The sequence below is a fragment of the Pholis gunnellus genome (genome assembly GCF_910591455.1).
Source record: "Pholis gunnellus genome assembly, chromosome: 11".
Classification (NCBI taxonomy): Eukaryota; Metazoa; Chordata; class Actinopteri; order Perciformes; family Pholidae; genus Pholis; species Pholis gunnellus.
Window position 1 is genome coordinate 6,127,523 of NC_136538.1, and position 12,980 is coordinate 6,140,502.

The following is a 12,980-nucleotide window of genomic DNA, read 5'->3' on the forward strand; positions in this document are numbered from 1 at the left end:
CCCAACAGTCTTGGTTTTGTGTGTATTGTCTCGACAAATACTGAATGGATTTTGATGAAATTCCGCAGAATTAATCAAGGTCCCCAAGAGGATGAATCCCAACGAGTGGCAACTTAACTTTTCATCAAGCGCTACTCCAGGAGCAGGGTTGACGTTTCTGGTTTTAAATTCTTCGATGAATTGACATTCCTGTTCCCCTCGGGCCATAATGAGGCTAACATATCACTTTGTCCAATACGATAGCGTATGACTTAATAAGACCTCCAAAACAAAAAGTAGACACTCTCATCATTTTCTTCAGTGCTTTTTGTTTGGTGTTACTTCGCAAATGTTAGCATGCTAACACACTAACCTAAGCCTAACCTGTTAAACATCAGTATGTTAGTATTGTCACTGTGAGCATGCTGCCATGCTAACATTAGCATTGAGGTCAAAGCACTGCTGCGCCTCGGTACAGCCTCACAGAGCTGCTGGCGGTAAGTGCAAAGGCGGTGTCTCCCGACAGAAAGCAAAACTTACATGCAGCATTTTTTCATCAATAAATCATTGCATCCATCCTGAGACGTTTCTATAATTAACATATACAAACAGGGTCATCATCACCAGGAAGCAACGGCGTTCTACAGGGTCAGAAATAGCAGGAAAGCTACTGGATTGCAAAAGGAGATTGCTTTATAGCACAAAACAAAGAGGGCGTTGCTTTTCTGCCACCTTATGACATGAAGCAAAAGCGTCTCTAGAACAAGACCGGCACGACATTTAAACTACTAATCATCTTGACTCAAAACGATTAACTTGTTTACAGCAATTAACGTGCCGAAATTCATTTTCAGTAACACGCCGGTGCTTTAAAACACGTAGCACTTTCTTCACCTTAGTGGCGATGAATGGCTGAATATGTTGGCATCTGATAAGAGTCTGATAAGAAAAGCATCTCGCCTCTGTGTTCTTGGTCTCCTTGTCACTCATTTGACGACGTGACAGAGGGGACTCGGAAGCTCTGCCGGCATACGGAGATGAATGTTTCCTGCCTCTGCACATGGCCCGATCCGTCTTGCCTCTGCTCCTTCTTACATCATGGCACGTGCCCCAGGGCTTTCTCCACAGAGCAGACGTTTCCGTATTTAGAGCCCGATTCAAACACAAACACACACACACACACACACACACACACACACACCACTGCGGAAGGCGCAATGAGTGTTCTTTTCCCCGCCCGCAATTGCCAGCAATATAATCATCTTCCCACACTTCAATGTGCCTTTTAAGGATAGCATTGAGAAACCACAGAGAAAGAAATATCTCATGAAAGCGAATGGTAATTTTAAAGGCGTAAAGTGAAGGGTTGTTTAAAATATCCTGAACCTAGTCAATTTGAGGTAACCAAATCATTAAAAGCAGGGTTTTTGTTCTCCTCTTCCTGCTGCTTTTCAGTTGCCATTTTAATCTCCCATCTTTTCTCCCAGCCAGCATGGTTTCTAATATTTGCTGTGGAACTCAATCGACACCCTGCAGATTTCTGTGAACAGTGAGGCGCTCGTGAAGAGGAATCCGCCTGGTGAATGCATGACGGGATGAGGAATAAACAATCATTTTCATCTGTGTTTTTTCCTTTACCTCCTATCGATCTTTCCCTCTCTCTCTCTCTCTCTCTCTCTCTCTCTCTCTCTCTCTCTCTCTCTCTCTCTCTCTCTCTCTCTCTCTCTCTCTCTCTCTGTTCTCAGGTTGTTGGAGAACTCGATGCTCAACGCAGAAGTGAAGGAGGGAGAGATCCTGCCTCCTACCATTCATAGGCTGATGAAAGGATACAACAAGTACCTCAGGCCTTTCTTTGACAGTAAGGAAACTGCAGACACATGCAGCCACGGAAACGACAGAACACTCCCGGGAAATGTGTGTCTGTCAGAGAGCGAGAGGGGTTCAAATCGCAATTTTGCGCTCGCCTGTCCCTTCGGAGTAATATAGTCTGACACGCATGCATTTCAATTTACTGCATATGTATAAAATTATATGAGAAGACGTTTATCTTTGATATTGTCCCATAAATCCTTTTGGAAGTAATGAAATGGTAATAAGGACACACATGCAGAAGAGAACAAGCAAACTCTGGTACGAAGCCTGTAAAAGAGTGCTTTATATGTATACTTAAAATACTAATATCTGTATAAATGTGGACATATAACGTTGTGAGCAGCTTAATCAGGGCTGCTAATACGCGCCATGATTTAGATTCCAATGATCAGCGGGCGACTAATTTGCTTTCCAATAGAGAAGCAGAGTCTATCTCAGTGTATGCTCTCAGAGGAATGATGTTATGTCATTCCACCGCAAAATCCCTCGCCGCCGTTATTGTTCTGGGCTCCGAGGAATCCGCCACAATGTGATTATGGTTTGTTTACTCGCTGTCTGATGTGTAATAACCCCTCGGACTTTACCAAGGCGAATGCCATTCAGCGTAATCGCTGCTCCTCCCGCCTTGGAACGCGAGCTTGGCACACACTGGCGGCAGAAGCACTGCAAACACACACACATTCACACGCCCACGCTCATGTATTTGCATTACGCTGTGAGAACTTACATTGATTTGATTCATTCCCTAAATGTTTCACGAGATATGGGACAGCTGTAGCGCTGTCAACACACGCCCCATCTCTCTGGTGCTTTGTGTTTTCATGGCATTTCCAGCCACACACAAGTTAGAATATTTTTAACATTTTGGTGCAAGGTGCAGGTTTCACTGCTCGTCACTGTCATCCTCTGGCCAGACAGCCGCAGGCACAGCCAGCAGGTTCGCTCCTTGCAGACAGTTCTGCCCTCTTACTCAAAACTTAATCATTAATTCTCATGTTGAAGAAGTGACCTGAAATGATTAATTCGATGTTTTGGGTTATATGCTTATTCGTGTTCTTGCTGAGAGTTAGATGAGAAGATTATGTTGCTTTTTCAGTGGACTAACTCGCCTCATCTTTGTAGATCTTTAGACCTCTACTGAAACGCAGACAACAGTGGGCTAAAGCAACGTTTTAGTCCCTGGGACAAAAATGTCCTGGAACTTCTCGGTGGAAACCAGGCAGCAACCTCTTGTTCTGAAAAGTGAAGCCAATGCGGAAGGGCCTTATACTTGCATTGTTTTCTAATGGCCTGCAGGGGGCGACTCTTCTGGTTGCAGAAAGTCTGATTGTATAGAAGTCTATGAGAAAATGACTCTACTTCTCACTGGATTTATTCCCTCAGTAAACATTGTAAACATGAGTTAATGGTCTTAATCGCTAGTTTCAAGTCTTCTTCAATACAGCATGATGTTCATTTAGTAAATTATGGTCATATTTAGAGTAAAATAGACCATAAAGCAGGGTATGTTTAAGTGCGTGGCTATCTTGTGATGGACAGGTGTCTACCACAGCGTGGTCCTGTCTGGGAGTTGTCCGTCATTTTAGAACTTAAACCCTTTGACGGTGTGTTTTCGCTTCATGAAAGCTAACTGTAACATTTTTGTCACCTAAAAATGTCTCATTCAGCATTTGGTTAGCTCCACTTTCTTGGATTACATCTGATTGCAAAAAACCAAGATGGCGACGGCCAAAATGCCAAACTTTAGGCTTCAAAACCAGTGGGGGACGTCCCTGTGACTACGTCCACTTCTTATATACGGTCTATGGTGGAAACACAACTTTTGTTGACGCTGTTAGCTTGGCTCTGTCCAAAGGCAACTCAATCCAGACGGAAGTGTTTGGTTTTTACACTCCATCAACATCTTTTGTACATAATTCAATGAAACAGATCCAACATGTTAATAAATGAGCTTTAGAGGTGCTGGTAGGTGGATTTTTTGCCTTTGGACAGAACCAGGCTAGCGGTTTTCCACTGCTTTCAGACTATTTGCTAAGCTAAACTTAGCTAAGCGGATGCTAACCGTGGCTTCATATTTATAGAACAGACATGAGGGTCATATAGATCGTCTTATCTTATCAGAAATCGCAGAAAGCATATTTCCCAAATGTCTTGATTTTATCTTTTTTTATCGTTAACATAAATGTAAAGAAATACACAAACACTTGTTTACAGGAGCTCCACATGCATGCGGCACCTAAAGTAGGCACACACAAAGATATCTGCAGTATGACAACAGACTCATTAGCCTCTCACAGAAACAAAGATTGATGAGAGAGAAGGAAAATGGGAGGATGAAACATAAGAGAGCGACAAAGTTACCCCTCTTTGATGGTGAGCCATCGAGAACTAATTCCCTCAATGGGGGTTCACACTCTACAGACTGCAGCTGTTGATGTGCCAGCGATGTGGGGTCTTTAGCATTTTAAATGTGCTGTCCTTAAAGAAACTGTCATTATACAACACTGTAGATCCCTGTGCCTTCTCAATATACCCTGTTATGTCATATAACTCACCCAGTCACATGTACAGTCGTAGCCATCTGTATGTATGCATATACACTCACAGACATATATTCAATGGTGGGGATTATACAGTAGATGACACGAACAGCAGTTTATTTTTGGTTTTCTTCTTTATTTCTAGATGGTCCTGTAACGGTGGGTATGAGCCTGGACATTGCCAGCATTGACACTATCTCAGAGATCAACATGGTAAGAAAAATATTTGTATACGCTAATCGCTCACTTTTTTATCAGCCGTCCAATCCCATTGGAGGAGGGGCGAAGACAAGTAGTCTTCTGATTAAACCAGGCTCTGTCTAAATAAGCTCTTGGACCAATCAGTCGTAGCCTGCATAGACCGCCGGGTCCGGCCTCTGAAAAATAATAAATAATAAATTGAACCTGTTAAGGAACAGCATGTTAGCTTTGTTAGAGCATGTTAACATAAGACTCGTAGTCCCGCTAATACGAGCACCACATGGTGCCAATGTCAGATATGTGATTATTCTACATATTGTGGCTTTAAAGAATATAGGGGGGGAAACAGATTATACAGACTAATAAAGAACTAATTCATATAATCTTCAGCCAGACTCAACCAAGCCTGATATGCAGAGACAGTATAGCTTTGATCTCCATTACAATACATGATGACAAAACCAGAACAGACTTGCTGATGTGAAGCAATGCTGTGGATTACTACAGAGGGAGCTTAGGGACCTGACGCCTTTAATACCCAACAATGCAAAAGGAAAAAAAGGCACAAGCTGACTAACGAAAGACAGGTTCTCAAAAGAAAGCTTGGTTTTGCAAGAACGTCACTTATTTGTCAGCGTATTTGTGACACGCTTGTTAAAGTAGTCCATTAGCTCTGTTGTGACCTCTGAGCCCCCCCCCCCCCCCCCATCCCACAGGACTACACCGCCACCATATTCCTCCGCCAGCGCTGGACGGACGAGCGCTTGGTGTTCGAGGGCAACAAGAGCCTGAGCCTGGACGGGCGGCTGGTGGAGCTGCTCTGGGTCCCCGACACCTTCATCGTGGACTCCAAGAAGTCCTTCCTCCACGACATCACCGTGGAGAACAGGCTGATACGCATCTTCCCCAACGGGACCGTCCTTTACGCGCTGAGGTGGGAATAAGGCACAAAGCTCGGTGCTTTGTTGCTCGTTGCTTTGGTTTGTTTGCTCCAACAGATGACGCAAAGGAGGCAAGGGGAACGGAGGATAAATTGTCTGAGGGAGGAAGCGCGGGTTGAATTTGGAGATAATACGATTGCAAGGCGGAGAGTTGTGTCAATTATATTACTTGGGTATTGGAGCGCGTGATCTGCCAATACAAAGAGTGGTGGGCCATCGAAGCAACGGCGAGTCCCGTTTCGCGCCTTCCCCCCCAGCGTTGATTGCTCTGTGTGCGAGGTGCTTAGCATCTGACGAGCTCTTGGCGAGCCTCTCGCCTTGACTTTCTGGTTAGACGTCGTGCCAAGCAGACCGGTTATAGATAGAAGGATTATAGATGATCCAGCAAGTGGATTTGTTTGGCTCTTTTAAGCCCGCGATGATGGGATTTACACATCCCACCGCTTCTACGTTGCGCGCTTTAACCCCATCCTGTCTGTGGATTGTATGAGAGCTGTCCGTGGTGCTGATTTAACTTTGCCTCCCCCCTTCCCCAAACAGTCTGTTGTTGCGCCTGGATCTCAGCGGCGCTGAACTGCATACGAGTTATGTCGTCGTTACACAATGAGAAAGAGAGGAAGCGAGCACATGGGAGACATTCTAGCTAGTTCCAATGGCAACTCTGTAACTATCATGGGGGGGGGTCGGGGGTAGAAATGTACGTGGGGGGCATGTTAGAGTAAATTGGGTTGGGTATTCAGGGCTCGCCTCAGTCTGGCCTCACAGTTAATCATGTCTCCATACGCTGTAAACATCAACAGGGCCCTGCATCGCTCTCTAGAGTGCGAACATGCTCGCCTGTGACTTTTGATTCATGCTTTCATTTCTAACCAGTGCGTGACATTGTTATATGCAGTGTGACATGTGTTGATTTATGGTGTGTGTATGTGCGTGCGTGTGTGTGTGTGTGGCCTAGTCTTCACGGACCTCTGCCTCCGTACTGAGAACTGCACAGATTCCGGGCTTTTACCCAGACGGAGGAAATGTGGAGGAGGGTGAGGCGTCACAGTCGGAGAGTCGAGCCTAGTCAGAGACAAACAAGCCGAAAAAAATGTCGTGAAGTTAGGGATGGCCACCTCGGGGGAATTTAGGGCTGTGAAAAGGGATACAGCCAAGAGTGACAAATGCGAGGTGTTGAGGACAGGACAGCTGTGGTAAATGTTGCAGCTCTGCGCCGGGGGGGATACATGAGAAAGCACTGAGGCGATCGGAGCTAGAGGTTGAGCAGTCAAAATTACCCGATTCTACTTTTATGGTTGACGAGGGTCCAGTTTGTCTCTCTGATGAAAAATATCATGAAGCCAGAAATCAGATGCTTTTTTAATGGGCCCCCTCCGGTTATTTTTCCTTTTTATAAGTCAATGTGCTACAGCTTATTGGTGTAGAGAAGTTTAAACAATATTAATTATTCAAAACAGAATATCTGTGTCCCTTTGGATCGTGATTATGTACATTTCAAAGAAATTATTTTAATCTTTTAGCAAAGTGTTATTCTAAAGTGCAGACTCCTAAGTGTGAAACATGGATTGAAGTTAAACCCAAACTACCCTCCCTAATAACTCCATCAGCCAATAGGAAGCCTCCAGAGATGATGAGTCATGGCTGCGTCACATCAATCACCAGAGCTTCATAACACTGTCCATCATTAGATCAAAATCCTTTCTGTTTTATCCACCAAGACACAGAACTGAAGCTGAGACCAAGCCTTAACATTAAGGAACAACGCTAAGCACTTCAAACTAAATCCTAAAACCAGCGCTTGGGACCAAAATGATACCGTGAGAAGCTTTTTCATACATGCTGGCCCAGATTTACAGCATGAAAGCAATGCAAAGCCTTACAAGTGATATCTGCAGTCACGTGCCAGAGAAGTCTCAATTCACATCAGAACTTCATCCTGTTTGTTTGAATAAAGGTATACACTGCAACCAATGTTCTGGATCTCCTGGAAAGAAATATGCTTATTAAACTATTTGCACTATATGCATACTCGTCCATGGAATGTCCCTTTTAATACTACTTTTACTTTTCATTTTTTCTAGGATCACCACCACCGTGGCTTGCAACATGGATCTGACCAAGTATCCCATGGACAAGCAGACCTGCACGCTGCAACTGGAGAGCTGTAAGGACACTTCACACTTAATAAAGATAAACCCAACTGTGCAGCTTCAAGCTGTGGCAGTGACTTGGTGGGTGGGCGCCATGTCAAATGAATCTGATCAAACCGAAGGATCAAACGGATCACTTTCTCTCATCTTCTAAACTGCTGATGTGATGTGTTATTTCACACAGTGGATTAAATAGCAGGGGCAATTCTCTACACTTTAAAGGAACAGCTAGGGAAGCTACCCTGCTCCCAGTCTTTATGCTAAGCTAAGCTAATGGGCTCCTGAAGAATACACGCAATGTGATTTGGCAACCTATCCTCACACAGTGGTTCGTATGATCTCTTACGAAAAGATACCGCTTATTTTTTGTGCGTTTTTCCCACAAGAGCCAGCAACCTGTGTTTCAATTTACGCATGTTACATGTGTCACACAGTCTTTTCAAAATAAACTTCCTTATTCACAGGAAACAACATAGGTTTACGTATCAAAGTTAGGTTTAGGAAACGATCTTGAAATACTACGTTAGGTTTAGGCAAAAAATTGACTTAGTACGTTTTAGGGAAAGATTGTGAAATAATACGTTAAGTTTAGGCAACGAAACGACTTCATGGGGTTTGAGAAAAGATCGTGAAATACTTAGACTGGTTGAAGCAACAAAACGACTTAGTTTGGTTTTCGGAAAAGATCATTTGAATTAAAATAACTACGGAAGTGCTGTAACTGAAGTACGCAAATTATACGACAAAAATATAAGCGTCGACATCTCGTTTCCTATGGGTAACAAACAGCGGTCTCCTGGGTCAAAGATCGCTGTTTGATGGACCCATTCATCGCCCTCCCTTACTGCCCTGTGTGGCCTTCCTCATATCTGCAAATTGCGGATTATACGCATTATTTTTCGCAGGTATAGCTACTAATGTTGGGTGAGAACTGGAAACGTGTGTACACATATTTTTGTTTTTGTTTTTCACAGGGCACCTCTAATGCACAGATATCAATCTTCTAACTTTCAGACCAAATACGTGTTGCCAAAAATGTCGATATTAGTACTTTAATGATCCAAGTATGCTTTTTAAAGCAATTTTTTTTCATGACATTGACAGTGATTTGTCTTATTTTGACATGCTGTCAATGGTTTCAAGTGGAAATGCGGTGGCAGTACGTTTATAAGTAAAGCAAATTGCAATTACGATTTAGTAACATGGATGTATTTATTTTTTTGGGCCTTAGCAAGGGGTGGAAGGAAGATAATCACCCCTCCCTTCCTGCTTCCTTAGCCTCCATCCCTCATCTGCCGTATTTACTTCCCAGCTTGCTTTTGCTCTGTGCTATTAAATGACAGCCAGCCAGGCTAAGCTAAGTCTGATCCCTGCCAGAAGCCCACCAGGACCTCAGTGCCAAATAAAACATTTAACGGCAGCTCCAGTCAACTCCGGTCCCACTTAGCAGACAAAAAGACATCTGGAGGTTCAAGTTAGGTAACTGAGAGGATGATGGATCCTTCCTCCGCTGCTTCAATCATTTCAGGCTAAATATCTGCATCTCTCTCTCTCTCTCTCTCTCTCTCTCTCTCTCTCGTTCCCACCCTCTCCTACAATCTCTCTCTCTCTCTCATCCTGCTGCTCCATCTCTGCTGTTTTTTTCTCCCCTGTCTCTCTCTTTCAATCTCTATTTCCTTCTTTGCTCTGTCCCTTTATGAAGATGCATATTGAAGGATTTATTTTTTCTTTTAATGCCATGCCAAAAGTGGATCCTCCGCACTGGAGGAAGGTTTAAAAGAGAGCGCCGTCGTGGGAGGGGGGGGGGGGGGGCGGCGCGTTTAGATCGGGATTGCGGTGAAATATTTAGTGCGTTCTGACGGCAGCAAAAAAGGTCAGAGGATAGTCGCAGTCCTTTGTGATCTTCTCTTCAATGTAACTTTTTGTTCCCTCTTTGATCGTGGATATGGCTACTTGTTTTCAAGGGGCGAATGGAAAGGTCGTGTAACTCATTCCACGCCATTCACGAGCCATTTGCGTCTCTAATTTGTACAGTAATGTCCGGGCTTCAGGTCAGGAGAATAATGAGTTATTCTAATAAGGACAACCAGAGAGAGAGAGAGAGAGAAAAACAGTGAATCTACGGGAGCTCTCAGCAGCTTAGTCACCACTGCCCTTCATTAGGGGACTTTGCTCCCAGCACCGTGGCTCACCATGGGTCAATAATGCATGACTCCATACTAGGGTTTCACTCTGTAGCGTTAATGAGCATTTCCTGTAGGACACACACAAGAGAGGTGTGTTATTCCAGCTCTGGCTTACATTTCTTATTCTCTTGCTCCCTCTGCAGATAAATGAGAAAAATACACCTAAGAGGTTGTGAATCACACCTTTTCTTTCTTTTTTATTCTGTCCTTAACAAATACAAATCTATATTATTATAGAGTAACATTGTACCATCAATGTGTAGCGCCGCCGCATCTCTGTGCCGTGTCATTCCCAAGATTTATTTGGGTTATCGGGGCTCTCGAGGGGCCTAGTGTGCAATGTGCATGATTAGTCTGTTATGGCACGAGGCATCGCCGCCCCCCCTCGCTTGAAGACGTGAACACGAGCGCCGCAAATGCATTTCCATTAGCAGAGTCCTGTTGGATCTCCGTGTGTCAAGCTGTGTTAGAGCGGAGGAGACCGTTCCGTTTCCACTGCGACTGTACGGCTCCATACATGAAAGATTAACGTTGTGTTTTAGAGTCCTTAAAGTGTCGTGTTGTTTTAACGGCTAACACGCGGCGCTTTAGCGGTCGGTGGGGACTTTAGCGATTAGCTTCTCACGGCTAACATGACATCGTAAGAGGGGACACTAAGGTGAACGGGGTTAAACTATTCAACCAACAGATACCCCCATGAAACATTGATTACTTACATCTAAGGACACTTTATCTAATAGACAAAGTGTAGCAACGATAAGACCTAAATGTGGATTGTGTAGTTTTCTCTCCACAAGTCTGAAAGATGACACGTTATGGAAGCAAAAATAGCCCCAAATCTCTGCCCTTAAACTTGATTTTCAGGAGTATCCGCATTCCCCTTTGTTTTTTTTGCAAAATGCTTCTCTGGTGCTGATGAGAATCATCAGAGGGAATTTACCACCCGCTATGGGTTGCAATCCCAAACAACTCAGCCATGAGAGGACCAGACTTTAGCATAGCTGGAGCCGTTAACATTCACAGCTGTTCCCTCAATTGCTGCTTTGGGGTTTAGTGAAAACTGTTAAAGCTGTTTCTACACCATCATCATCATCACCACCATCACCACAACAGTTATGAATTATAGCAGCTTTCTAAGCTAATGTCCAATGTGCTCGTCATGTTTTCCACCTGCACAAACACTGAAACTGCTCCGGGAAGAAGTCAACGTATTTGTTCCATCTAATGTATAACGCTGACGCATTATCACCTCATAACGTTTTAATAGAGAACAGCTGTCATGGAGCAACATTAGCGGATCGGTCGGATATTCACCGTCCTTCTAGCAGGCCTGGTCGATTCCTGCGGGACGTATCTGTCTCTTTAGCCGCTAAATGCTCCACCGTGTCCAGCAGCTAGTCGCTCACGGCGTCTGGCTGCTGTTTGGTGCTTGGTAGGTAGTGTGCAGTGGCTTAATAATCAGAGTTTGTTTGTTTTTCTCCTGAAAGTAGCTGCCTGCTGCAGCAAGAAACAAGCTTAGGAAGACTGATGTAGAATATAATTGTATTACAGTCAGAGGAGTTGATTTATGGAACCACTGTAGGGAAGAGAGTTGAAATAGATATTTAAAAAACATAACACACTGAATGGATATGTGATGGGTGGTCGGCGGGGGGGAAAGGATATTGTTGTTTTAAATACCTCATTTTCATTTGGTTTGATTGATGTGGTCGAGGTGTGTCTGGTGAAAGTTTGAATAATGTTTGATTAATACGTTTACTGATCAAACACTAAGTATTCACTTCTTCCTGCTCCTTTTTTCGGACATTCAACACTTAATTATGTTGTTCTTGAGAGATTGTTGTACAGCCTATATTTGCTGGGTATTCTTGTCTTTTCTTATATTCTATATAATAGGCTTATACTGTCTTAAATGTTCAAAATTCAAATCTAATCTTAATGAGAGTGATAAGTCTGAAACGAAACACTAAAGTTGCGGGACATAAAACCGTCTTTGTGTAGGGGAACTAAAGAATTGGGTGATAATTCTCTGTGGGTTCTTTACTGCAAGCATATTGAGTGATACTTACTTCAGCCACTTTTATTTAAAAACAATATACATTGATGAGTGCAGCCTTTTCTGTAATAAAAATGTACTCTCCATCTCTCCTACAGGGGGTTACAACATCAACGATGTCATGTTCTACTGGACCCGAGGAAACGAGTCCGTCAGCGGTTTAGACACCCTGCAGCTGGCCCAGTACACGGTGGAGGACCACTACACGTCCGTCTCAGAGGCCGTTTATGAGACCGGTAACGAGTTACTCCCAGGGCTACACTCATTTTTTTAACGGCAGCCGTTAAATGTCGTTTTCTGTTATTAAGTAGCGTACGCTGACAGACTTCTGTCTCTCTTCTCCAAGGCAATTACCCGAAGCTGGTCTTCCACTTTGAGCTGAGGAGGAGCATTCTGTACTTCATCCTCGAGACTTACGTCCCCTCCAGCCTGCTTGTTGTCCTCTCGTGGGTTTCCTTCTGGATTTCCCTGTCCTCCGTTCCAGCTCGTATCTGTATAGGTACGAAACATAAAGCATCCTTTTTTTCCTTCCTGGGTAAAACGTCACGCACTTTTACAATACGCCAAACCGTATGCAGATACTGTGCGTCGCTGTAGGAGCTGTATCCTTATATCGTACCTTATTTCTCTTCTTCATCAGTCATCGGTATGATCGCTATGACACTGAGACTTCAATACTGTCCTTTAGTGAGCACAGATGTTGCTTTGGGTTTCGGTTTTTGAGGGCTGACGGTTGAAGCGAGCCTCTGTGACACTGTCGTTATCTAGCGGCGACATCCGAACATAGATGTTGCATTGAATTAAATCCACCGCTGTACTGCTGGGGGCTTCAGGGGGGCACAAAGTTCTCGAAACAAAAGAAGACTACAATATATCCTACTTCATGGACTATCAGATGTGAAGGGCTTGATTTCAGCGAAGTCGGTGCAGTTTTCTTCTGAACTTTTGTCTCATATGTGATACCCATAACCATGAAAAATAAACCTTACTCCTTACACCCCATAAAAAACATTGCCAACTTTGGCAAACAATCCGTATTTCACCAGCGTCTCTCT

The 12,980-nt window shown here is 43.9% G+C and overlaps 1 protein-coding gene across 1 annotated transcript in view; it reads left to right on the top strand.

Annotated features, from left to right (window-relative positions):
* Nucleotides 1-12,980, top strand: part of LOC306703282 (gamma-aminobutyric acid receptor subunit pi) — a gene marked incomplete at both ends in the record, with an annotated part of 32,786 nt that overhangs the window by 18,993 nt on the left and 813 nt on the right. Inside the window, 6 exons of the mRNA XM_079169203.1 lie at nucleotides 1,725-1,837; nucleotides 4,537-4,604; nucleotides 5,309-5,526; nucleotides 7,615-7,697; nucleotides 12,024-12,161; nucleotides 12,272-12,424. Of these exons, the coding sequence (XP_079025329.1) occupies nucleotides 1,725-1,837; nucleotides 4,537-4,604; nucleotides 5,309-5,526; nucleotides 7,615-7,697; nucleotides 12,024-12,161; nucleotides 12,272-12,424 (773 nt within the window). The remainder of the gene's footprint in view (nucleotides 1-1,724; nucleotides 1,838-4,536; nucleotides 4,605-5,308; nucleotides 5,527-7,614; nucleotides 7,698-12,023; nucleotides 12,162-12,271; nucleotides 12,425-12,980) is intronic.